Source organism: Cyprinus carpio, chromosome A21 (genome assembly GCF_018340385.1).
Source record: "Cyprinus carpio isolate SPL01 chromosome A21, ASM1834038v1, whole genome shotgun sequence".
Lineage (NCBI taxonomy): Eukaryota > Metazoa > Chordata > Actinopteri > Cypriniformes > Cyprinidae > Cyprinus > Cyprinus carpio.
This window is the reverse complement of record NC_056592.1, coordinates 18,054,562-18,082,130: the sequence shown is the minus strand read 5'-3', so window position 1 is coordinate 18,082,130 and position 27,569 is coordinate 18,054,562. Positions and strand designations below refer to the sequence as shown.

The 27,569-nt window shown below is 36.1% G+C and overlaps 1 protein-coding gene and 1 pseudogene across 1 annotated transcript in view; both read left to right on the top strand.

Moving 5' to 3' along the window:
- The window catches only part of LOC109098901 (rab proteins geranylgeranyltransferase component A 2-like), a 43,844-nt gene extending 42,078 nt beyond the window's left edge, over positions 1-1,766 (top strand). Inside the window, exons 14-15 of the mRNA XM_042711159.1 lie at positions 696-853; positions 984-1,766. Coding sequence (XP_042567093.1) covers positions 696-853; positions 984-1,253 — 428 coding nt within the window. The 3' untranslated portion in view covers positions 1,254-1,766. The remainder of the gene's footprint in view (positions 1-695; positions 854-983) is intronic.
- Positions 1,767-6,239: 4,473 nt separating this feature from the next.
- Positions 6,240-26,998, top strand: LOC109098741 (annotated as a pseudogene).
- The last annotated feature ends 571 nt before the right edge of the window (positions 26,999-27,569 follow it).

Genomic DNA, 27,569 nt, shown 5'->3' with positions numbered 1-27,569 from the left:
TGTCATGCAGAATAAGGCGTTTTATGTGCTTAAGTACTGTTATAAAGTACTAATAAACACCCAACATACTAGTAGTATGCATGCTAATAAGCAGCTAGTTAATAGTGAATAGCCTAACCTAAGGTTTACAGTGTTTTTTTTTAAGAAAAGTGCAGTTTCAGTGTTAATTCCACTTTTGTCTGGATGGCCTAACTAAAGCAGAAATAAACAGCCATTCTACAGTCGGTCTGTTAAGTGCGTGTTTCTTGGCCAGAATAATCTGCAAAGTGGTCAAGATTGTATGCCGCAAGTCAAAAAGTCTGTCTATGGTCTTCCCATCAACTCATGCTCTCTGCTGTCCTTGGTGCTGAAATTCTCACATTTTGATTCATATGAAAAAAATCCAGCATCAATGTCATCTTACTGTCGTTTGTTGTGCCACAAACATACACTGCTTTGTATTCATGAAAGCACCTCACATTTATGCAAGGCTGTAAACTCCCTCAGTATCATACAAGTTAGGTTCTAATGTTTCTGTGCACACTTTCAAAGACTTTTCACAGCCTTGAAAATTCTATTTCTAGATTCTATCTAGGCCTGGTCATGACCTTTAATGTAGACAGCTGGCTTAATATTTGTAGGAATTGTCAAGAGCAAGACATCTGAAATGCAAAGCCAAGACATTAAAGAAATGATTGTTTAAACATCACATGTAGGTGCAGAGGAGAGAAGCAAGCCTGCAGTGCTGTGGGTCATGTACTTCAACATGAGGGACACATCAGCCCTGGACAGCAGCAGCTACAGCCTGCCGAGCAACGTTCACGTGTGCACCGGTCCCGATGACAGCCTGTGCAGCGACTACTCCATTAAACTGGTGAGTCCAGCAGAGGGAGGCAGACACTGTGGTGTCTTGGATCAGATATTGCTTGCTGCCTCAATTATGGGATGTTTTATTCTTTTTCTTGTTGGTTTAGGCAAAATTTAGTTTCTGTGTTTGTTTCCAGGCTGAATCCGTGTTTCATCATATCCTCCCTGATGAAGAGTTCTGTCCACCCGCGCCCAACCCAGAGGACATTATCTATGATGGCGATGGTCCGCAGGCCGAAGGGCCTGGCTTTGACGAGAGTACTAACACAGAAGCAGATAAAAGCCTGGCAGAGGAAGAAGGTGCCACCCATGAGAAGAGTCCATCGACTGAGAACTCTGAACCCGCAGAAATGGACAGTGTTACCCAGCAGGCACCGTTGGACATGACCCCAGCCTCTGAAGAATAACCCCTTTAGACACATTTGTTCATTTCTCCACAATCACTGAGCATATGGAATCCAAAATACATCATGTTCATCTCCAAGTGAGCTAATGTGTCTCAAAACCGAAGTTCTAAATCCTGTTATGTTCATCAACCCTTTTTTATACATTTTATGTGCCTTTTTTTGCATTTTCACACGCTATGCATGTTTTATTTCATTACTGTAAGCTGTTTATGTATATATACTTTTTAAAAACCAAAAAGTTTTTTTTTTTTTTTTTTTTATTCACAATTTTGCATGGTTCAAGCAAGGTGCCTATCATACTGTATATTCTAGAGTTATTCAGATGATTCAGATTAAATCATTTTGGTCACATGCAGGACAAATACTCTTATTTTGGCAAGAGGCTGATTCTTCAAATCTTCAAACCTTGTAATTCAGATGTCTATTTGCATTGCGTCTGTTTTGTGTCATCACATCCAAAAGTACACTATAAATGTATCATGGTTGCTGGTATTAAATATTTAATTGAATATGTATTTTAGTTCATTATTTGTACCATCAGCCACACTGCAGTATTGAACTTCACATCGTCTGTCACTGATACAAACTGATTTAAGCACGAAACTCTGATGTAAACTGTGATGCCGAGCATTGATGCTCTCTGAGTGCAGTTTAGCTGCCATGAAGGCGAGGTGAGGAAGCGCTAGCAGGCGCGAGGGAAGGAGCACAGTTTGATGACATTTGGTTTGCACTGCCATGGCTGAACAGATGGCTCATTATGGCTGCGAGTGCGCAGTCGTCCCTCACAGCACTTGCTGCCTTTGTTTCTCTGGAATTTGATATGGGCTTTGCCGAGGGTATTTACCCACTCTGGAGGGGAAGAATTACTGCTGAACACATGGCCCAGGTTAGTCCCAGACGAGAGGAAGTGTGCTGATTCTTTCCGACGGCTGGGAGTAAGCACACCCCTGACAGCACTGACGAGTGTTTAGAGTCAAGTCAAGAGTGATGTGTGTCACATATAACCCAGTCTTCGGTTTAATTCACTCATTTTGTATGATGCATAGTTTTGCATTTTGTATAGGCTTAGAATGCAGAAGGTGACGTGTTTTGAAGTGATGATGGGGTTTTTCTAAGAAAATTTCTGTCAAAACTTTCAGGATTACTTTATTTGAAAATGAACCAGGGCTGTAACCTCTATTGAGATTGCGGGACCACCACAGGGGGCCGTGTGTCTCCTATATTCAGATTATTAAATTACTAATTCAAGTAATCTTAAAAAGAAAAAACATTAAAATTACTAATAGTTATTTGTCATTAGTAAGCCTGACACAAAAGCAATACATTATTTCAACCCTGTTAGTGTAAGTTTGGGATTTATACATTGAAATTTAAATAATTAACAGAGTTTATTGTGCCTGGTAATAAATCATTATATAAATTAATATAACAATAACACATGAAATTTCTCTCCGGTTTGTGTCAGCTTCGTTTCGGGGTTGAAGAACAGTTAAAAAATGTCTATTAATGGCCTCAGCTAGCAAGCATCATTGCACCACACAGTATTATTCACAGGTTGTGTTTTAATGATTAAAAAAAATGTGTTTATCCCTTAACAGAGTTGAATTATCAAGCTTGATTAAGTTATTTGTCCTTAGTAATGCTAAGCCTGACCCTACAATACTACTTTATTTCAACCCTGTTACTTTAAGTTTGGAATTTGTATACATAAATTTGAATAGGTAACTGAGTTTATTGTGCTTTGGTAAAAAAAAGCAAACATTACAATTTATTCAAATATTAATTACTCATGCCATCTCATTTTAAAGACGTGTTTGTGTCAACCCTGTTACATATACATGTTTCAAGGTTGAAGATGTCAGCGCAAAAAATGTCTCATAATAGCCTCAGCTAGCAATCATTGCACCACGCCATATTCACAGGTTATGTTCTGGCGATTAAAAAATGGTGTTTATGCCATAACGGAGTTGAATGGGGCAAAAACAAATTGTTTTTTCATTTTAAACTATTATGAAGACAACAAAGGGGACAAGACAAATTTCACATTTTCTCCAAATCATGAATAACACACGCACACATATATATATATATATATATATATATATATATATATATATATATATATATATATATGTCATAGATTGTGAAAGCATGATATTTTTAATTTCAATAAAAGTTAAATCTATTTCCAATACAAAAACCTTATTTTATTATTTGCTTGTGCTCTGATTAAATCTTTTAAGTAATATAAGTTCACTATATCCTATTAATTCAGGTGAGGACACACAAATGGCATAATTTCGTGTGAGGGACCTACTGATATTTTCCCTCGAGCAGAGACGGGAACCTGAGGTCTCAAACATGCCCTTATTTAGGTTTAAACCTTTTGAGTGTCCATATATCTGCTTCATGCTTTGTAATCGATTTCCTCAATTTTCGTAATTTCATGATCCTTTATCTCCAGCATTTTGGATTCATCTCATTGTTTTGGGGGCATGAGATTATTTTCTTCTCTCTTGAGTGACCTGCCTGCTCAATAGCATCATTGGGAATCAATTTTCTGCATGGAGAGTCTTGACATTCAAACGCAAAAGGGTAAAATGTGCCACAGGCAAGACACCTAGCGGGGGCCACGTTTCTCCTGCACTGTGGGGTGCATTCAGTGAGGAATCTTTAGGGACTTACTTGGAGGAGTTGTAAAATGTTTCTCAACAAATTAAGGATTGACACACAAATATTTTTACTTAGCAGATGCGTCTGGCTACATCTGATTTTGTCCTTAAGAAGGCCTGTCTAAGAGGTGTAATGTGAGGGAATGCACTTATCTGCTCAATACAAATAGACAAACAGCAAATAATGCAACAATACTGAAGACGTTTATTTATTTAGTTTATAGTTGAATTGGAGTTGGATAGATTGGTGGTATAACAGTTATGCCAGGTTTCAATCAAAGTAAATATCACTTAGTGTAGGGTTATTTCTAGCAAAGCTGTAATTTTGTGAACATATGCAAAACCAAAAAAGAAAAGAAAAGAAAATGTTATTTAACTTTGAGTATGTAGGATACATATGAAATTAGCCAGTACGATAAAGCAGTTGGCACCATTTCCATCATTTCCATCACAGAATGCTGTTAAATACAGTTCATCAAGCAGTAATTCAGTTATTTAAAAATTTGAACATTTACAAATGGAAAAGAGTCCTTTTCTAAGTCCACACCGCCAAAAGTTCCCACAGATGAAGAAACGCACATACAGCTGACACTTCTAGTTGATTTAATGTGTTTTACTGACATCTAGTGGCTACATTATGTCAATACATAAGCTTAATGCACATGTAGAGAGCGCGCTTCTCGGAGTCGTTTTAGTTCTGCTAATTGAATTCATTCATTTTCTTGCCCATACAACAAAATATATTATTAATAAAAAATAAAAAAAAAATAAAAAAAATACAAAAAACAAAACATTAAACAAAAAATTTAAAAATAAATTTTTTAAAACTTAATTAGCCTAAATTATTAAATTGATAAGTATTTTTAAAATATAATTTAATTTTCATTTATCATATATAGCAGCATTTCAAGGTTCTTTATTTGTCATATATACATTATGTAAATATGACTATTGAAATATTTTTTGTTTTTTTGTTTTTATTAGTTCGCCAGTGCAAAAAACAAACAGAACCAACAGCCAACTGAGGACATAATTAAGAAATTTTGAAGTTTTTTAATTTGAGTTTGAAAGCAAGATTTTAAGTGTGTGAAGTTTATGAAATTCTGTTATTGTCTATTTTTTGTTCTAAATATGGAAGTATCGTACTGGGGCCGGTTGAATAAAGGGTTTAGACTGGTCTTACAAGTTTTTTTCTTCTGTTACATAAAAGCGTAGATTAGTCTATGTTGAATCCAAAAAATAAGACTGATTACTGCTTGGCTAACTGCTAGTTGGTCAGACTAGTTCTTAAGACACTATCACTTAAGACAAGTTTATGCAACTGGCACCTGGACTCACTTATAGGAAACAATATCACATAATGTAGATATGTGGAGGGACTTAGAATCTCAGAATCTTTACAAAAAAAAAGGTTTTTACATAGTAGTATATTGTAGTATCATTCTGCACATACTTACTCTTCACTCCCAACAGAACATCTTTTTCTCATAGACACAAGTTTAATGCGTAAACTAGGGTGTCCAAGGCCACTGTCCTGCAGAGTTTAGCTCCAACTTGCCTCAGCACACCTGCCTGCCTAGTAAGACCGTGATTAGCTGGTTCAGGTGGGTTTCATAACTGGAGCTACAGGACAGTGGCGTAAAAAAACCTTGATAATACTTGTCTGAAATGAGTTCGGGCTTCACATTGAGTATGTAAAATGTGAATTAGAGATGGTCACATCACTTCTATAGATAGAAGATAGTCTAGATAGTATAGATAGTCTATAGATAAATCAATATCAGTACTTGCAAAAAAATTATTTGGTATCAATACCTAAAATATTGATATTACAATCATATTAAAATGTGGGTTTCTGCATTACTTTCAAATGTTTTAAGTACTTTAATGTTCGTGCAAAAAACCCTGACATTTGTCAAGGAACACTCACAAACAGGATTATCCAAGTTCAGCATTTATTATAAATATTCCAAAAACAAACAGTGTAATCCAAAAACAGGGCAAACAGAATAAAGAAACATGTAACAGAAAACAATCAACCACAACTAAAGACACAGAAAACCAGGCTTATACTGAGATGGGTAAAGAGGTAAATGAGACACAGCTGAATGAAACTTTGACATGATTGTCAAAGCAAAGGGTGATGGGAACTGAAGTCCAGAGAAACAAAACTACAAAGTGTGCCCTCTGGTGGCTAATAAGGCCACACCAACTAGACCCTGTGAAATTACAGAGGGATGCGGAACAGAGGTAGACCAGGGGGAGGGATGGCAGGCCAGGCCCATGTAGAGGCCCAGAAACAGAGGTAGGCTAGATGGCCAGGGCGGAGCCGGCAAGGCAGGAGGCCAAGGCAGAGCTGGAGGGACAGATCAGCGAGGGTCTGGCCAAACAACAACCCCGGCGGACGACCAGGGCAGAACCAGGAGCTTGGCAAACCGTAAAGGTAGAACTGATGACCACCTCAAAGGAGCTGACAGGGCCGATGAACCTCCTAGCAACTCAGCAACCTGCTGCTGAGAGCGCGCTCAGGAGAGTTCTAACAGTTTGGACATTGCGTGAATCAGAGGTAAAAAACTATATAAATACTGTTCAGTTTCTTGCACAGACCGATCGTTTTGTGTCTTTACACATCAATGTATCATCACGAGCCGCAGGGTTTAATTTGGTTTTGTTTGTGTATGTTTTTTTTTAGTTTTATTGTATTTTGTAGCCGTGATTCCCATCCACTTCCATTATAAGACTGACAGACTGCAACGGTTTGTGTTAAAAATCTTTGCTTGTGTTCTACTGAAGAAACAAAGTCGCCTACATCTTGGATGCCCTGGGGGTAAGCAGATAGACATCAAATGTTCATTTTTGGGTGAACTATCCCTTTAAGAATCAGTTAAGGTTGGATAATCATGACTTGTTTAGATACTTTCAAACAAGACACTACTTCAATTCAACAGTGAACAAGAGCGGGGATTGGGCACAAAAAGATTTAGTGGAGATATAGGGCTAATACTGTTAGTAAGGTAATTTCCAAATTTTATCATTGTCTTCAAAATTATAGACCAGATTCTACCTCCTATGTCAGAATTAAATGGGAGAAGGTAGAAAACACGATTAGTTTCAGTTTCAGTTTATTTATACAGCACGTATAAAACAGCCACATGGCTGACCAAAATGCTGTACACAAATTCAAAATAATAAAAAGTATATAAAAATCAGTACAACTACACATTTGAACAGGGTCTCGCCCTAATAATAAAATAAGTAAATATATTAATTACTTAGCCAAAAAAAATTTGGCTAGCCAAAATTTAAATTAATTTAAGCATTTTATTAAAGAAGTAAAAGCAGAGGGATCATTTCTCTTGGTAGGTAAATAAATTTGGGTATCGTCGACGTAAAAATGAAAAGACACCCCATGTCTTCTTAGAATGGTTCCCAGAGATGTACAGGGAGAAAAGAGAGGGCGCCAAGATAGATCCTTGAGGAAGACCGCAGGTTAAATGAGCAACAGAAGAAGAAAAGTTACGTAACTTGACTAAGAATTTTCTCTCAGTGAGGTATGACTGAAACCACTTAAGGACAGTTCCTTTTATCCCAGCATAAGACTTTGATACCTAATCTAGATATCAAAGTAGAGCAAATGCTGCTGATAGATCTAAAAGCATGAGGACCACAGAGTCGACAGAGTCCTTAGATTTAAAAAAAAATAAAAAATAAAAATTTAGCACTCTCAAGAGGGCCGATTCAGTGCTATGTGCAGATTTAAAGCCAGATTGAAAAATTTCAGAAATACCGTTGCAACTGAGAAAAAACTGGAGTTGATCAAACACAATTTTTTCAAATGCCATCGAAATAAATGGTAAAACAGAAATAGGGCGAAAGTTATTCAGAACAGAAGAATCCAGTGAAGGCTTCTTGAGTATAGGAATGCCACTTTAAAGGCAGCAGGGACAGAGCCAGTACAAAGACACTTATTTAAAAGAGACACCAAACCCGGCCCAACACAATCAACAACTGATTAAAAAAATGTAGGGTGTACGGTATAAAAAAAAAAAAAAGATGATTTGATAATAACAAAGGTATCTTTAAGTAGTTGCAGAGAAATAGGTTCAAAAGCATCCCAGAAAGCAAAGTGCATTGACGGGATAGAGGGTTCAGTATGAGAAGGGCTTATGTTGGGTCTCAAATTAGAGATTTTATCAATGAAAAATCTCAAGAAGCTTTCACACAGAGTCTCGGAACCATAGACATAGTATTAACACCGGGGGATTCACAACAGAATTAATAACTAAAAATAAAACCTTAGGTCTAGAGTGATTTTCCATGATTAAATTAGAAAAATATGTATTTTTAGCAGACTTAACACCACTCTGATAAACCAATAAACTTTCTTTAAACAACTGGAATGAAATATGTAAATTGTCCTTTTTCCATTTATGCTCTGCCTTTCTGCAAGCTTGTCTTGAAAGTCGAATCTCAGAATTGAGCCATGGTTCAGATTTAGGTTTAGGCTTATAAGGCTTGAGCGGAGCAGTGACATTTAGCGTATCCAGATAGGCGCAATTTAACAGACAAAGATGTTGGTCAACATCCAAGTCAGGTAACAGGGAATCCAAGAGCAGATGAGAACAGGATTCCATAAAGTGCTGGTTAAGGTAACACTTTATTTCGATAGTCCACTTTAGACATTCTGCTAACAGTAAGTAACTTTGCAACTACATGTCAACTAGCAGTTAGTAGAGTATTAGTAGACTGTCTGCTTAATATCTTCTAACACTTTCTTTGTTAACTTATTGTCAACTTATACTAACCCTAAACCTACCCTAACAGTCTAATCTGAGAGTTAGTAGACATGTAGTTGCAAATTAATGAGAATTAGTTGACATGTAGTTGACATGTAGTTACAAAGTTACTTATAGTTAGTAGAATGTCTAAAGTGGACGATCGAAATAAGGTGTAACCCTCGTTAAAATTTGAACCAAACTGAGGGGAATAGGACTGAGACAATGTTATAGCTTTTGAAGTAGAATGAGAGAGTTTAGAGAGAGACAAGGAAAATAAACTAGGCTTAAGATCTGAAAGCATATAGTCAGATACATTAATATCACTAATTGCAAACCCATGAGAGAGTACTAGGTCCAAGGTATGTCCCTGGATGTGAGTGGAGTCTTTTATCCACTGGACCATGCTAAAAGACTCAATGAGGCTGAGGAACTCCTTGGATAAAGGGTTGGACTGACAACATATATGGATGTTAAAATCGCCCACTAATAAAAAACAGTCATAGTTTGTGGCAATATTACCAATAAATTCAGTGAATTGTTGTATTAAGTCCTTGACTGAGTGAGGAGGACGATAAATCACCCCTAACAAAACGGGGCCATTCCAGTCTAGATGTAAAAGCTGAGCTTCAAAGCTAGTAAATACTCTTACACGAACTGACCGCCATCGCACAAGGAACAAGCTTTTTAAAATAGTCACTACTCCACCCCCTCATCTGTTTGGACGGAGAAAGTTAAAAAATGTACAGTCAGTTGGAACTAATTCAGAGAAAGGGGTTAGATCACCAACCTTTGTCCAGGATTCGGTGATAAACATAAAATCCAGACTATGAGAGGAGAAGAAGTAATTTAACAAGAAGGTCTTGTTCACCAAAGATTGAGCATTGATCAGTGCCATTTTGGGTGGAGGGATGACATCCAGAGAGAACGAAGCTCTTCTCAGTGAGCGCAGGTTACCAGGAATTGCAGCACACTGTTAGATTTTGCTATATTTGGCTGAGCAATAGTTTGGGTGGCTTGCCAATGTACTAGATTTCTCTAATACAATAAGTAAGCTTGACCAAAGTTCTTAAGGGGAAAATAATTTAGTGAAGGTAGCAGTGTAACAGTTCTTCAGCAGTGATGTTAGCATGTCATCCTTCAAACAATCTTAACCCAAGGTACTGTCTGTGAGACTAAACCTTTATACCTGGTAACAAATGTGCTTCAAACAATACAATAACACACCATGGAGAGGCAATGATAGTGTAACCTCATGATGACCTGATAGGACCTCTCCCATGGAGAGCCCATGATGCACTGACCTAATGCTGACCTAATGGGCTAATTACATGGGCCATTTGGGTGCCACTTTTGAAAAAGGTTTCAGTTAATTGCATCTAACTAAAGATACTCACAATCTTTCAATCCCCCCATTTGATCATTTTTGATCACAAAACATACTTTTCAGTATCATTAATCATTAATACAAAATGCTGCATACAGGCTCCATAACTTAAGATGACAGAATAAGAGTTCATGGTGAGGTTTGAATTATCTTGAATCCCTAAGTCCTTTTTTTATTTTAATGTTGCGATCTTGTGGAAGTGGCGGATGTCGTTGTGTTCTGTGGATGTTCAGGCATGTTCATCTAGGTGTCCAGTGCAGTTTGGTCCAAGCTTTGGATGTCTTTGCTCATCCTCTGGAATGCTGGAACACCTGCAATCACACACAAGATAAAAGGGAAAGGTATCTTTCCAAAGAAAAAAATTTAAACAAAAAATGCCTAATTACCAATAACACTGTCCCTATTTAATGTGGGCATGACACTACAGTGTTTATCAGTGGTAAAATGTTCATGTCTTCATCCTCAGGTGACAAGCTAGAGCCTAAAAACCCTAGTCCCGCCATATCTGGACTCTGAAAACACTACTGCCATCTATCCCTCATCTCTAGGCAAATTCACATCAATCCACTAATTTTTTTCCTGCGCCTCAATTGCTGCACCAGTTACTAAAAGATCCTAAATTGGTCTTTCCCACCTGTATTCTTGTTGTGACACATGAGTTTTTTTTTTATCTTTACCCATTTGTTGGGCACTGTACCATGGCCCCACTTTGGAGGCACCAAAACTTGATTCTTGGCTTTATATACTGCCAGGCTGAGTCTTTCATCAGTTTGGACAAGGTTGTCAGATGTTAGATTTTCACTGGACATGGGCCGGCCTGTGACATGTTCAAAAAGTCATAGTCCAGTTTCTTCATATTTATCCTTACTGCAATGGTTGTCATCATGCAGTTTTGTTCTTTCTTCCATTAACAATAACAATTGCTTTTGCTTTTGACAGTGACCTTGAATCTTATTACTATGCAAAACTGTTTGTGCATCTTGCTGAAGTTGTCTTAATGCTGCTGTATGTTCACCTCTCTCCTTTACGGCTTGTTTAGCAGCACTGCCTACTAGGACATCATGTTTGGCTTCAGTTGTTGAGGTTTCTGTGTATGCTTTCCCCTTCTGTATAGTGCCTTCACTTGTCTTGTTTGCACACACATGGAGTCCATTAGCTTTTGGATGAGACTTCGCTAGCTGGTGCTGCAGAGAGAGGTTCTTCAGTTTCCCTTTGGCTCCACAGCATTTAGTTAAGTCTGTTTTTGTTTGTATGTCATCTGCTGAAACCTCTTCAACAGGTTGTCCTCATCATCAATTTTATGTTTTAAGCTAAGCTTTAAATCACAAACCCAGTGTCCTTCCTCATTGCATTGTCTGCACCTTCCTTGAGTTTTAGATCTTGAGTATCTCAGATATTCAGGTCTTCATGCTCATTCCCAATTGTCCAGTTATTGCAAGGCAAAGTTTTGGATTGCAAAGCTCGGAGTTTGACTTCCTGTGTTATTTCAATCTTTGCTAACCATTCAACAATCTGCATGAATGCTGTTTCAATGCTGTCCAGTCATCATACCTGATTTTAAGGGCTTTAGAAATCCCATTTACAAACCCATTTACAAATGATGTTTTCAGGGGGAGTCCTGGGTCTTTGTCAAGATCTTCATTTTCATTCATACCAGAATGTTCAAGCCAAGTTTGTCTGATGCGCTCTTCAAACTCTGAAACACTTTCTCCTGTCTTCTACACCCAAGAGGTAATTTTAACCCAACTAACCTCTGCAGGTTTCAGTTCAAACAAGAAGGCTTGTACAGCTTTCCATCCAGCCTCAATGTTTCCTTGAGACTTACAAATCCTTCTTTCAACACTTTCTGTTAGTCCTTTTTGGTCATTGTCTCTTAAGTTCACATTAACAATCATCACACCGTCCATTTGATGTAAATTGTAGATTTTCTGCAAATATTGATGGAATTGTCAAACTTTCCGTGGTTTATTGTACACATCTGGCAACTAATTTCACCATTTGTCAACTTGCTCTAGAGTAGCTGATGTTATGTTCTGTATGGGACATATTTCTTTACCAGCTTTTTTACTGTGCGAGTTCGTTATTAACCATCTTCCTCACACTCCTCTTTGTTGTCAGTTTCAACTTGTCATTCTGTTCTTAACAATTACAGGAGCATGTCTAACCTTCAGGTTGTCCTTTGTAATTTCAGCACATGTGTTGATATCTGCATCACTGTTATCAGAGCTGCTTGAAGATTTTGATTCCAGTCGTTTGGAGAGCAAAATTAGCAACTTTTCATTCTCATATAGCAGTCTTTCTTTGTCCTTCTTTACAGTCTGTAATTGTTCAGCCAGGGCTCGAACCTTTGCTTTCTCTGCTTTGTTCTCACGTTGTAATTTGTCAGTTTCAAATTTCTGTAGATTCTGTCAATTTTTTTTTTTTTAGCAAAATTACAGACAAGCTATCTCTGTTGGTGTTTGTCTTTAAGCACTGCATCTTTTCATAAGTCCTTTTAATGTCCGGCAAGGCCCATTGTCCACTCTCTGAGTGCATAATGCTGTACCTCTGGCACATGTCATCATGGCACTTTCTCAATCCTAGCCTTTTGTCCAAATGTACATTCAGATTGTCCAACATCTGATCAATGGTCACATTTGGAGGTTCTGTCCCATGTCTTTCTGTTGTTGGTCTCAGTGTAGAGTTATTACCATTGTTTTGTGCAGACTCAGCCATGGCAAGTACAGGAAAAGTGCCCTCAAAGAGGTGTGAAAACAGAACAAAAGGTATTAGAGCCATAAAAAAGTGCTTATTCTGATTTAAATTCACAGCAGTCTGTTAGACTGACCATTTCAGTTACAAAGACAAATCATAAGTTTCTCAGCTTAGTTTTCAATACTACATTTAAAACAAAACATTCACATTCAGGCTAATTTTCTGACAAATCCTGAGTGATAAGTCTTTTCCAATTCTTTCTGAGTCGTAGCTCAGAATGTTGAATTACTTGGCTTCCAGTTTGTCCCTTAGACAATTTACATTAGATCTTTCTGTATCTTTCAACAGAAGGCAAACACACTTACAATTTTATGGCTTTATGCACATATTCTTTTAACCAAGTTAGAATATTTTTAAAATCTATAATAGTGGCTAATGATTTAACACCCAGTCAAGAATTCCCAATTTTTGGAGCAACATCAATCCCTATGCTATCTATGGCTCCTACAGTCTCTGGACAAATGGACTTAATTGTTTTTTACAAAATTCCTACAAACAAAAAGAGAAAGGACCAAGCCTCTGCTTCTACAATCTCTTTATGAATGGAGTAAATAGTTTCTTAAACAATTCCTACAGACATAAAGAGGAAGGACCAAGCTTCTGCTTTTACAATCTCTTGATGGACAGACTAAATTGTTTCTTTAACAATCACTACAGACTCCAGAGCACAGGACTAAGTTATAAACATTATTTCTACAGCTCCTACAGTCTCAGGAGAACAAACTAAATCATTCAAAAGGTTCCTACAGACTCAAGAGAAAGGTCTAAGGCTTAAATTTTTAAACAGTGCTACACTGATTATAATGGCTACACTCCATACATTGATTGATGTGCTTACTTATGCAAAAGTGTTCTTTAAGTTTTTCTTAGAGAGCTGATAGTTCCACTCACCAAATTAGGATATTTGAGACAGTATCCAGTTGATTCTAATAACTTGTTTCTACAAACGCGGTCTGTTGAACTTCAACACAAAAACTGTAGAACCTCTAAAACTCTTTTGTTCACTTCTTGTTGCAGTTGGTGAGTTCTCTTCTTGTCAGTCTCTCCTGGCTGGCTCTCCAAATTGTTAGATTTTGCTGTATTTGCCTGAGCAATAGTTTGGGTGGCTCGCCAACATACTAGATTTATCTAATACATGACATAAGTAAGCTTGACCAAAGTTCTTGTGGGGAGAAGAATTTATTGAAGATAGCAGTGTAGTAGTTCTTCAGCAGTGATGTTAGCATATCTTCATTCAAACAATCTTAACCCAAGGTACTGTCTGTGAGACTAAACCTTTATACCTGGTAACAAATGTGCTTCAAACAATACAATAACACACCATGGAGAGGCAATGATAGTGTAACCTCATGATGACCTGATAGGACCTCTCCCATGGAGAGCCCATGATGCACTGACCTAATGCTGACCTAATGGGCTAATTACATGGGCCATTTGGGCCACACTTTTGTAAACAATTTCAGTTGATTGCATCTGAGGCACAGTCACAATGTAAATGCATGACTAAAGATAAACATAATCTTTCAACACAAAAAAAAATCAGTCTGTATAAATTAATTTCTATACACACAATCTTTTTGTGAAAATGTTAAGTAAATCCATATATGTGTGCATATAAATAATGAAATGAGGGGAAATAATAAAATGCATGAACATGATATCTATATCTATACTCTATTTTTTTCTTTAGTCATGCATTTATTTCTGTAAATTCCGCATTATGTTTACTTCATGCAACATGCTAATAAAAGAATGAGAAATGGGGGGAGGTGGTGAAATACAGAGCATTTCAGTTTTGCATTTCAAACAATCATCTATTGATAAATTATGACAGTGTTTATATTGTGGTGTATATATTGTAATATGTTGTAGTAGATGATTGTAAGTGTAGCTATATCGCCATCTTTTTAAATAAGCAGCCAGCAAGAGGAAGCATAGGCATTTCAAAATAAGAGTCCTAGTGCATGGGCTTGTTTAGAATTAAAAGTCCCGCATTAAGGATATTTTTTCCTGGTTAATATTTGTACTTTGATTTCACAATTAACAGTGTCTAGCATTTTAATTAAGAGTAAACTTTTTTAGCTTCTGTCTGGGTAACTTCATCACAGGAAAGATTGAGAACATTATTTAACACTTATTATGCGGAAGCACGAGCATCCAGGTACTTCTGCCAATAGTTCTACACTCAAAAAAATGTTTTGGTCTAAATTTACATTTTATGTAATTCAATTGCATAACAATTTCCCATCCATTTCAATTACATAGTTTTAACATAAACAAATCAATAAACTTAATGTGATTCACACTGCTCAGTGTTACCACACTACAGAGTGTTAAAGTAGCATTGAAGCAGTGTTGGAGTTAAGAATATAATTATGTGATGATTGACCATTAATGATGAACACCCGCTGTTAACAAGCAGAATCACAGAAGGAAAGAGAAACACAAGAACTACAACTGACTTCAGCCACAAATGAAGATGAAATCAACTGAAATAAAAGACATTAAATCTCTCAAGATCTGATTAAACAACTCCTAAAACAGCTTTGTTAATGTCATGAATTACTTTTAAGAATTGACAAAAATATATATTAATGTCATTATTGATTATATTGGTGATCAGTAATTAATCTCTTGAATATTTTGATCAACTAATCTGATGTATATGATATAAAGTATGATATAAAGATATGTAATTTAGTTTATTTTACAAAATCCACTTTAATGTTATTTTTTTAAAATAAATTACTTATAGTGAGTTATTCATTATGGGTTAACACAATGCCAGAACTGTCTAATATTATTCTGTATTAAAAATGGTAATGAGTCTTTGAGTTTGAGTTTTCTGACTTCATATTGAAATGTTAACCAATTCACAAACACAAATACCTTCATTTGATCCACTGTGGGTTGATGGGAAAGGCAGAATACCGTACCCTGAAAACAAATGCATATTAAACAGTAGTTAGCAGGACCTCAATCTAGAGTGTGAATGTAATGAAGACTTGAACTCCTCAAAAGAAGTCATATGAAAGTGAAAAAAAGTGACATGACATACAGCCAAGTATGGTGACCCATACTCAGAATTCGTTCTCTGCATTTAACCCATCCAAAATGCACACACACAGCAGTGAACACACACACACCGTGAACACACACCCGGAGCAGTGGACAGCCATTTATGCTGCGGCGCCCGGGGAGCAGTTAGGGGTTCAGTGCCTTGCTCAAGGGCACCTCAGTCGTGGTATTGCCGGCCTGAGACTCGAACCCACAACCTTAGGGTTAGGAGTCAAACTCTCTAACCATTAGGCCTCGACTTCTATACACATATATAGTGTGTATAGAAAATAAACACCCCTTAATCACATTTTGTTGCTTTACAGCCTGAAATGAACACACAGTTTTTGTTTTATCCAGCTGTATTTACTCATAACATCCAAGTGAAATATATAACACCATGTTTAAACAGTTTGTTTTATCATGACCCTGCCCTGAAGGCACCAACAACCCACTTTTTAAGTGAACAAAAAATGTATTATTCAGTTTATCGTACATAATGACGATAGCTTATGGATCGTGCCTTGTAGGTTTCCATCCTTCAGTTCCCAGACCAGAACTTTAACCATTACACCACAAGTTGAACATAAACATGTTTGATACCGCATGTGCTATAAAGTAATATATAATACTATAAAATAGTATAATATATTATACTATAAAGTATAAAACTGTAATATTCAAAAGGCCTCATTATAGGCCTCAGTTTAGCAGTTTGATAATCTTGAAGGTTAAACAAATGCCCAAAACAAGAAGCCAGCAAAAATTTCAACTAAATAATAATAAATAACAATCTCAGTAAATGTAAGATTTTAGCACTTTATAAACTCTATAGACTAAACACAGATGCAACATGCAGCATTTTTTTTTTAAAAGGCTAATATGCTAACATTTGTAGCCATCGAAACGTAACACTTCTGTCATTGTTACATACAATAAAAGCTTCAGTAGTTTCTCAATATTATCAATATCTTCTTTAATTGTAATGATAGACTAATAAAATTTGATGGAAATATAAAAGATTTCATGAGCAATATTTACGTACCATAACTACTGTACTTTTCGACAACTGACAACAAGAGTCATGCGCTGCCTAACAAAGGTCCGAAGACTAGCAATAAAAATAATGAAAAAATATGACTGAAAAATATACCACTAACAAATATAATTGTAATAATAATTACATTTTATAAATTGTAATTACATATTATAAATTATACATATATTGTTTATAATAAATGTATATATAATATTTTTTTTCTGGATAGAAAAAGTAGGAGTCACAAACATTTTAAGAACTAATATTGTCTAATATTGTTACAGTACATTTATTACATTCCTATTACAGGAAGTAACTCTCACAAGAAGACTTCAGGGGCAAAATATACATAATTTGTATATGTGTGTGTAGACAGATAGAAAAGAGAACAGGCAGCCACTCAGAAAAGAGATTTTTGTGCCTGATTACTTAACTGTCTTACCGGAAACTTTTTGCCTTTATAGAAGTTCAACAAGGAACTGAAACTTCAGACTCAGAGCTGCTGAATCAAGCTATATTGGATTTGAGTATGAACATGTTACCAAACAATTTTGCCCTGTTTAAATGTAATGATCAATTTTAATGTAATAAATTTAGCTGTAATGTTCGAATGTAAAGGCTAGTAACTAACAGAGGGTTTTTTTTTTTGTTTGTTTTGTTTTTTTGCTACACACTCTTGTAGGGCCCTTCCTTATAACCAATGCCCATTTCATTCTGTAGTTATTAGTACAGAAACTACAATTTGCAAATAAGCCAAGACTTTCAAAATAGATAAAAGTTTTTTAAAGAGATATATATATATATATATTAAAAATAATAATAATTATAAAATAATTTTTACACCTTTGTGGTCCAATTTGTCCAGTGTATAAACTGAGGCTTTCTTTTTTTCCGCAGGTCGGGTCGGGTCGAGTCCGGGCTCGGGCAGAGAATCTAAGCTCTATTCTGGATGGCTGCTGACTGTGGCATGTGTTGTACTTTTATGTTTGATCTCTACTTGGTAAGAGTTAAGCAATGTGTGTTTTTTAGCAGATAAGTCTTAATAAGGCAATTTCTGTCATATTTAATAAAAAAAAAAAAAAAACACACAATGTTATAAAAAACTATATTATGTGTTTATTTTACAGTATATGCAACTATTCGGAAGCTACAATACTTTTTTGTTTATAAGTAGGTCATTACATTAAGTTGAAATACATTTTTATGGTTAATAAATACATAGTTATGTTTTCTGCAAGGACAATAATTACATGAGCCATTTCTTGTTTGTGTGGATTTGGTATTGTGGGGAAAGCGTGTCATTTGAGCATGACTAACATCCTTTAAATAATATGAATATTATGGTAATTCCTTGATATTTCTTATTTTAAAACATTTTAAATGTACATTGAAATTCATGAGATAATTATTGTGCCTCAGTCTGACTATACACATTATTTTTCATAAATTCATCATTACCACTGCACACTGTTGATTCCACCACAGCCATTTATGTTGCAATAATAACGCTACTGAACTCTTTTAGGGGAAAAAAATACTTCCAGTTGCCATGGACTGCATTATAATGTCATTTTACATTTTTGGTCCTAAAATTCCATGAGCACCAGGGGAAGTTATTTTGTTGTGGTAATAAAAAAAAAAAAAAAAAAAAGTCCTAAAATATTTAACATAATTATACATAATTAAAACACACACAAAAAACACACACAAAAAAAAAAAACACACACAGCGAATTAATTTTAAAATGTTAGAATTTTGGTCAATATTTATTCTCCCATAATTCACTCAGAACAGTTCATTTTTAGTGATTAAATTGTATTAAATGTTAAAAAATTCAACTTAAGGTATGTTGTTTATAACCCATTATTATCCCCTTCTACATTTAATCAGTTTCATATTATTATTATTTAAAATAAAAAACAAATATCCATAGTTACAGAGACACCCATGAGCATGTTAAAAGGTAGGTCATCGCTGGAATATCAGTTACCATGTAATAATTTAATGACATTCATTCACAGCAGTATACAGAGTCAGAAGAGTAGTCACAAATATCCAGATGGCGGGGATTTCTCGCTGCTGTGGGTATTTCTCTCCCAGCTGGTCTCTGCCGAATCAACCCATTATGAATAGGATCACATAGAATGATTTGTGACAAGGAGCCATCCATTCCTGAGCACCTGGTCTCCTCATTAACGGGCTCTGAGAAACTCCGTATGGAATGGAGTCTGCCAAGTTTTATCAACATGTGTCTGCCTGAATTCTCCCATCGCAATGTCCCAGGACATGAACATTTTCAGGTGAGAAGCACATTTCTGCTTTATTTCTTATTTTACATATATTTTTCTCATTATTTTATCATATTGTCTAACCTCTAGGTCCTGGGTTACATAGCGAAAGGATCCTTTGGCCCCATTTTAAAGGTTAAGGATAAGTCAAAGCAAAAGATTTATGCAGTTAAGTTAAAATCTTTGTCTATAATCCAGTCAAAAGGTTGTATACACTAGAGCCCGACCGATATATCGTTTAACCGATATTATCGGCCAATATGAGCCTGCTACCGATATGAATTTTTTTTTTTTACAGAACATATAATGCAGATTCAATTCTTCTGAATGGTGTAATTACTTAGTTTGTCCAGCAGAACGCGCTCCATTGTTTGCTACTGGTGACCCAGGTCAGTTAAATCTAAAGACTATCCTATGATCTCAAAATTAACCAAAGTCAGCATCTTAAAATGATCCTCTTGCGGCGCAGACACCATATCAGCATAGTTTGTCAGTACAGTCAGTAACATAGCAGATTGAAAAGTTAGTATCTTTCTGCAGTCCAAAAGACGGCAGTGCGGTGGTGGCTTGCATAGATATATAAAGCCTTTATTATGTACATCTATGGTGGCTTGTGTCTGTTGAATGGTGAAAAAAAAAAATTTGATCTAAACGCTACGTTGTCACCTAGTTGGAGAGACTCAATGCTATGTAAATAAAGAACAATGTCCTAGTCTTTTACTCTCACAATGAGCTTATCATATTCGTTTGCTACATTAGAATTGCAGGAAACATGGACGGAATTTACTGTATAACGTGGAATTTCATGAATCTTACAGGTCAGTGCTTATATATATACAGATTTGTGCATATATATAGCTATATAGAGAGAGAGAGAGAGAGAGAGAGAGAGAGAGAGACCCTGTGAATAGGCTATTAAACTGCAAAAAGACGATTTAAATACGAATGTTCTGCATGTTCATTTGATTACTAGAAAATAGCTGGCAGATGTTTACATTTGGAAATGTTTACTTTTTTCCACGACGTGCAAGACTGCTGGCAGACCCAGCGGCACATCTACATTAGTGAGTGATTCAGAACACACCCCTGCCCCAACTCTCCTCCTGCCTTTCCCATGACTAAATCAGTCTTCCCTCACACCAATTTTTGGTGAAAAGAAAACCATGGCACTTTTTTCAGGATTCTTTAATGAATAGAAAGTTCAAAAGAGCAGCATTTATTTCAAATGGAAATCTTTTGTAAGTCTTTAATATTACTTCTGATCAATTTAATGTGTTTTTGCTGAATTAAAGCATTCATTTTTTTTACAAAAGTACTGACCTCAAACTTTTGAAGGTTAGTGAATGATCTGCCATTATATTGTAGAGTTGGTGTGCCTAATAATTATTAATTAAATGACATTAAAGATGAAGAGTCATTGGCGGGACTACAGAACTCTCCAAATTCATGCCATTGGTCGAGTAAATGCTGCTGTGTCGACATGCCCAACAAACAAACAGAACAATGTTTTGGAAGCAACCAGAGCCACTTTATTGTAGCTTATGAAATGGCTGACCTATAGTCATGCTGGGAGAGGAGAAAGTGTAAAAAAGAAAAGAAAAGAAACAAACACTTCACATTTATTTTATTTACTTATTTATTTTTGATTGTGTGGCACATTGTGTACAGAATATCAGTCTGAGAATTCCCAAATTCCAAAGAATGAAAGCAATTCATGTTTCATAGCATTGTTTGGGGAAGTCGTGGCCTAATGGTTAGAGAGTTGGACTCCTTACCCTAAGGTTGTGGGTTCGAGTCTCAGGCCGGCAATACCACGACTGAGATGCCCTTGAGCAAGGCACTTGAACCCCCAACTGCTCCCATGAACTAAACTGAGTGTGTCAGATAAGAGAAATATACAAAAAGATAAGAGAAATATACAAAATATGCAGAGAAGTGGGTCCCTGCGGGACCGGAGTTGTGAGCCTCTTTTGTAAAGAATATGGGTGCTATCCATGGTGCTGATTTCATGACTGGTCTTTTTTTTTTATGGGCATGAAATCAGCCATCTATAGTTGAAAATCAAATTAGTCCTAGTAAGTTGCTATATAGTGGAAAGTTCATGTAACATGACCCAAAGACTTTTAAACAAGGTCCGCCTCTGCAAACTTATTTAGTTACAAAATAACTTGAATAAATTTGGCTTGAGAAAACCTAGACAGAAAGAATGAATTCTTGAAGTTTAAACAATTTAAAGTAGGGCTGTCAAATGATTAATCACGACAAATGCAGCCTCCAGATAGATAGATACTGTCGATAGATAGATAGATAGAATTCATTTCAGAATTCATTGACTTGCAATTAAAATAATCAATTAATAAAGGGATATAAGAGTACGTAGGAAATGTATATACATGTAGTGCATGCACCGGCGAGAAGTGATGAATACGTGGGAAGCATAGAGGAGAGAACATTAGAGTATTTCGATATAAGCCAAGAGGAGACTGGTTTTCCTTTGACAAAATAAGAAAACCTTAATTAATTAAAATGTTAGAGTATTTCGATATAAGCCAAGAGGAGACTGGTTTTCCTTTGCTAAAGTAAGGAAACTTTGCTTTCTTTGCTCCTGTAAACAAACGTTGGTTTTTCGTGAGACTAGCATATTCTCACAGGTGCTTACACTACGCCTACGTTCTACGTCATCCGCCCGGAAAGGCTTCCGAGTACGACAGGTAGCGCAAGCTACAGAAAAGTGGTTATAACATTTTAAATATGGATATGTTTCTTACAAGAACGCATCGATTTGCTACAGTAGGCTTATGTTCACCCCCCAGAGCCGTGTGAGGCACTTTTTATTATGGATGGAACAATTTTTAATATAACTCAGATTGAATTCATCTGAAAGAAGGAAGTCATATACATCTAGGATGGCCTGAGGGTGAGTAAATCATGGGCTAATTTTCATTTTTGTGTGAACTATCCCTTTAATAAATTTTTCCCCCCTCAGTGAAGAAAATGCAGAAAAATGCACAGATTCAATATGGGCCCACTTATTAGTCACACTTTCACACTAGTCACACTTTTTTTCCCCCAGTGTTTGATTTCCCAGTGATCCTGACTGCATTTGTGACAGTCAATTTTCTTCTTTCACTATGATGTTCACCCCTTGAATGCTTTCTTCTAGCTAAAGCTGTTAGGATTGTGTCATTTTCTTTAATAAACACCTGATTCCTTCATTCACAGCCTGCACTGTTTTACTCCTATTTTTACTGACACTTAATTCAGTCTGGATCACTTTAGGGATTTGTTTATATCAAGCTTAATATTCTGTATTTTGTCTGACCAATGACCATGATGTTTTACCAGTAAAGGCATACAGTGGGGAAAATATTTATTTGATCCCCTGCTGATTTTGTAAGTTTGCCCACTTACAAAGAATTGAAGTGTCTGCAATTTTTATGGTAGGTTTATTTTCATGAATAGAGACAGCATATCAACCAAAGAATCCAGGAAAAAAAAACATTATATAAAGGTTATAAATTGATTTGCATTTCAGTGAGTGAAATAAGTATTTGATCCCCTACCAACCAGCAAGAATTCTGGCTCCCAGAGATTGGTTATGTGCCCATGTGGAACACAGATTAGTCCTGCCAGTTTAAGAAGTTACTCCTAATGTCTCTTAAAGCTTGTTAGGTGTATAAAAGACACCTGTCCACACAATCTGTATCTTCCATTCCAACCTCTCCCACCACCATGGGCAAGACCAAAGAGCTGTTAAAGGATGTCAGAGACAAGGTTGTAGATCTGCACAAGGCTTGAATGGGCAACAAGACCATCAGCAAGGTGAGGGATCAGCCCCAAAACTACACGGGAGGAGCTTGTTAACGATCTTAAAGCTGTAGGGACCACAGTCACCAAGCAAACCATTGGTAACACTCTACACCGCAATGAACTGAAATCCTGCAGCACCCACAAGCTCCCCCTGCTCAATAAATGAGTGGCTCAAGAAGAAGCACATTAAGGTCATGGAGTGGCCTAACTAGTCTTCAGACCTCAATCCCATAGAAAATCTGTGGAGGGAGCCTAAACTTCGAGTTGCCAAATGACAGCCAAGAAACCTTAAGTACTTAGAGAGAATCTGTAAAGGGGAGTGGATCAAAATCCCACCTGAGATGCAAATCTGGTGACCAACTTCAAAAAACATCTTACCTCTGTTCTTGCCAACAAGGGTTTCTGCACCAAGTACTAAGTCATGTTTTGCTTGGGGATCAAATACTTATTTCACTCACTGAAATGCAAATCAATTTCTAACCTTCATATAATGTTTTTCTCTGGATTTCTTGGTTGGTATTCTGTCTCTATACATTAAAATAAAATTACCCTAAAAATTACAGACCCTTCATTTCTTTGCAAGTGGGCAATCTTACAAAATCAGCAGGGGATCAAATAAATATTTTTCCCACTGTAATAATAGATGGTCTTCACTGATGTATTATGAATCAAGTGACAGATGTTTTCTCTGCTCCTAATGTGTATTAGTTGGACATTTGTGTTTATGTTTGTCTATATTTGGGATTTGCACATTCAGGTGCTGTTTATGATTTGTTTCTGTTTATTCCTTCTCTAGTGTGTGATTACTGCAGCACAGGGGACTTGTACACATACTGGGTAATGATTGCTCAGTTTGGAGAGTCTGATTTTGTAAAAGTGTTTGCTGCTAAATTGGGTTCTGTCTACGTAAGCACGTCTATATGACAAGAAACACTTTTAGGGTCAAAAGTTTGGGGTCTGTGAGATTTTTTTTTATGTTTTCGAAATAAGTCTTTTTTTATATTAACCACGGCTTCACTTACATGATCAAAAATACAATGAAAACTGTAATATTGTGAAATATTGTTACAGTTTAAAAGGACTGCTTTCTATTTGAATATATTTTAAAATGTAATTAATTCCTGTGATGCCATGCTGAATTTTCAGCAGATGGTCTTCAGTGTCTCATGATCCTTCAGAAATCATTCTAATGTATTCTAATATGATTCTTTGAAACTGCATTTATTTTCAATAGAAATCTTTTGTAACATTATAAATGTTTTTATAATCACTTTTGATTAATGTGTCCTTGCTGAATAAAAGTATTAATGTCCTTTTTTATTAAATTTTTTAAAATCTTACTGACCCCAAACATTTGAACAGTATAATATAATATAATATAATATAATATAATATAATATAATATAATATAAAGTTCAACCTAAAATCATATATATATAATATATCATATATATATATATATATATATATATATATATATAAATCCATAGGCATTTCCTTCCAAGCAGTTTTTTTGCTCAAGCAGCTATAAATACTTATCAAAACAATTGTGTTGTATTTTATATATCATCTCATGTTTTTAGGGTTCCTTCATGACTATGCAATCAACCATCATGAAGGTATACGCTGTTTTGGATGTAATGATGTTTTAATTTAATGACCTTAAGTAATGAATATGAACTCAAAAATGCCTTTAAAACATTTTCTGTGATATTTTTAACAGTTGGAGAATGTCCTTCTAACAGATCAGGGTAAGGCAGTCTGTGTTCTGTAGTCCCGCCAATGGAGGGCAGTATGTGTCAGCTTTTTTTCCTTGTAAACATGGAACGTTCCAGAACATCCATGCTGCAGGCTTCTAGGCCAAAGAATATATTTCAATATTTGTTTGTTAGTTTGTTCAGATGTGAAAATATGACATCAAAGTCAAATTTAACAAAGCTTATAAAACTCAAATGACATCAAACTACCATCTAATCATAAATTGAATATGTTTACAATATAAAAATAACTATTATTATTATGTGAATCCTCTAGTGGTACTATCTAAATGTGAGGGGTTTTAATATTTTATTAAAGGCCACCTACAACTAGCTGACTTCGGTTAGTCTTGGCGTCTTGAGCATGGAGGGAGGGCGTTCACTATTTGTGGAACAATCCAATACATGGGTAAATCTATAATAAAACAAGAAACTAAAACAAATAAAAGATTACTGTGGAATATATGTGGAATAATATACATAAATATGTAATGTAAAATAAACCATTAATTAAATGTATGGCTTACTAATGAAAGGACGTTTATATGTCTAGCTCTCTGTGGAATGTAAACAAGATTTTTAAGAAATCTGTCTCTTTAGCTCCTGAAGTCCTTAGCGGTGGTCCCTACAATCACGTGGCTGATTGGTGGTCTCTCGGCATCCTTCTTTTTGCATTGGCCACTGATAAGGTGAGGACATATACACATATATTTGCACCAACATCTTAAATGACAAAAATTGCATGTTAGTTTGTTTCTGTATGAATATATGTGCAAATTATGCCAAGTCATTCTGAACTCCCCCTCCCTCTCTGTGTTTGTCACAGTTTCCTGTGTCTCCGGAGCCGGACCACTGTAGCATATGCTGAGGAGAGTTCGCAACTTCCCTTATGAGATGCCAAAAAACTTCTCTCCTCCTTTTGCTCTCCTGTTTATTTAGGTTCTGAAATGACAATTCTTGTTCTGGTTAATCGCCAGAATGTTAAAAAGGGTCAATTGCCAAGATCCCAAAGTCATCAATCAAAAATCAGCTTTCAGTATGAAACTCTCATAAAAAAAATTTTGAACAAAAAAGAAATTTTAAAAGGGATAGTTTCACCCAAAAAATGTGTCTTTCCAAACTGTTTCATTTTCTGCATTCTGTGAAACACAAAAGAAAGAACTCCGAGAACCAAACAACACTAAAGCCTATTGACTTCCACTGTATGGATGAAAAAAAAAAAAAAAAAAAGATGTCTCAGAATATCTTTATGCTCCACAGAAAATCATACAGTTTTGGACAGTAAATGATGATAGACTTTTTAATTTGTCACTTCACAATTTTGGGTGAATTGTCCCTTTAAATGTATAACTTCTGATGAGAGCTCATACTGAAAGCTGGGATTTTTGATAGCTGGGATCTTGGTGAATCTGAACACAGTTTGAGACATTGAAATCCCTTTTTATTTAATCATTTGAACCCATATGTGCTCTCCTCAGCTTCTTTGTAAGACTCCAGCACGTCGCCTTCAGACAGTGGGAACGCTTCAAGCGGAAAAACCTTTTTCCACGGCACACCATTTGATTCCCATCTGCTCCAAAAGACCCTCATGGAGCTGATCCTGGAGCTGAAGAACCAGCCTGACCGCCCCTGCCAAAGCCCGTCGAGGACTGACATTGGAGCCCTTCCCAAACTTTGACTGCGACTTTCTCTTAACCTCACCATGTACACCCACCGCTTCAGACCTTTCCCCGACTCTGGCTGACATGGAGAGGGTAGACGATGCTTCCCAACGAGAAGTGTTTGTTTAACTTTTTAAGACAGGAGTTCCCAAAACCAGACATTTCACAAGGGATGGTCCACCCAAATTCCAAACCTGTATGATTTACTTCTGTGGAACACAAAAACAAGATATGTTGAAGAATGCAGAACCACACAGCTGACTTCCATTGAATGTTCAAACAAATACAACAGAAGTCAATCAGAACAGAAATGGTTTGGCTGCCAATATTGAACTCATACAGAATAACCAAAACAAACTCATACCGGTTGGGAATGACATGAGGGTGAGTAAATGAGAATAGAATTTTCATTTTTGGCTGGACCTTTTAATAAGAGTTTATTCTTCTGTGAAGGAATATGGTTGTTAAGTGTATTTCCTTTTTACTGAGACACTCTAATCCGTATGTTGAATTCCTTACCTTTGTTGAGACATTTAGTGAAATGTGGTTCATACTTCCTCATATCCTTTGACATATTTGACTATTTTGTCCTCATTAATATCCCCATCACTGTATTTCATTAAACATTCAGTATAGTTTATAATGCTACACAAACCCTCAGGGATGTACTTTAATGCTAAAAGGATCAGATCGTAAAATTGATACCTAACTTTATATGACATTATATGCTCATCACATATATATATATATATATATATTTTTTTTTTTGGCCTGATACTGTGGGACTGTGGTTATGTGTGTATACTACTGGCTTTATTGTTTATACTGTTATTTTAACCACTGCTGAGGGCCTGGTTGGATGCCCATGCCTGACACCAGTGATCCTTTATCATGAAATGACAATTCTTGTTTTATGTCCAGAATGCCTGACACCAGTGATCCTTTATCAAATACTAAGCAAAATAAATAATGTAGTAAAACGGTTTCTTTTCATGCAGTATTGTTATTGATCCTGTGTGAGGTCATTTCTGAAGCTGCAGTGTCATTGCCCTATTATTAAGCTACAGCCTCTCTCTAAATCTCTCAAATATGCTAAGTAAATAAAGCCTTCTTGTG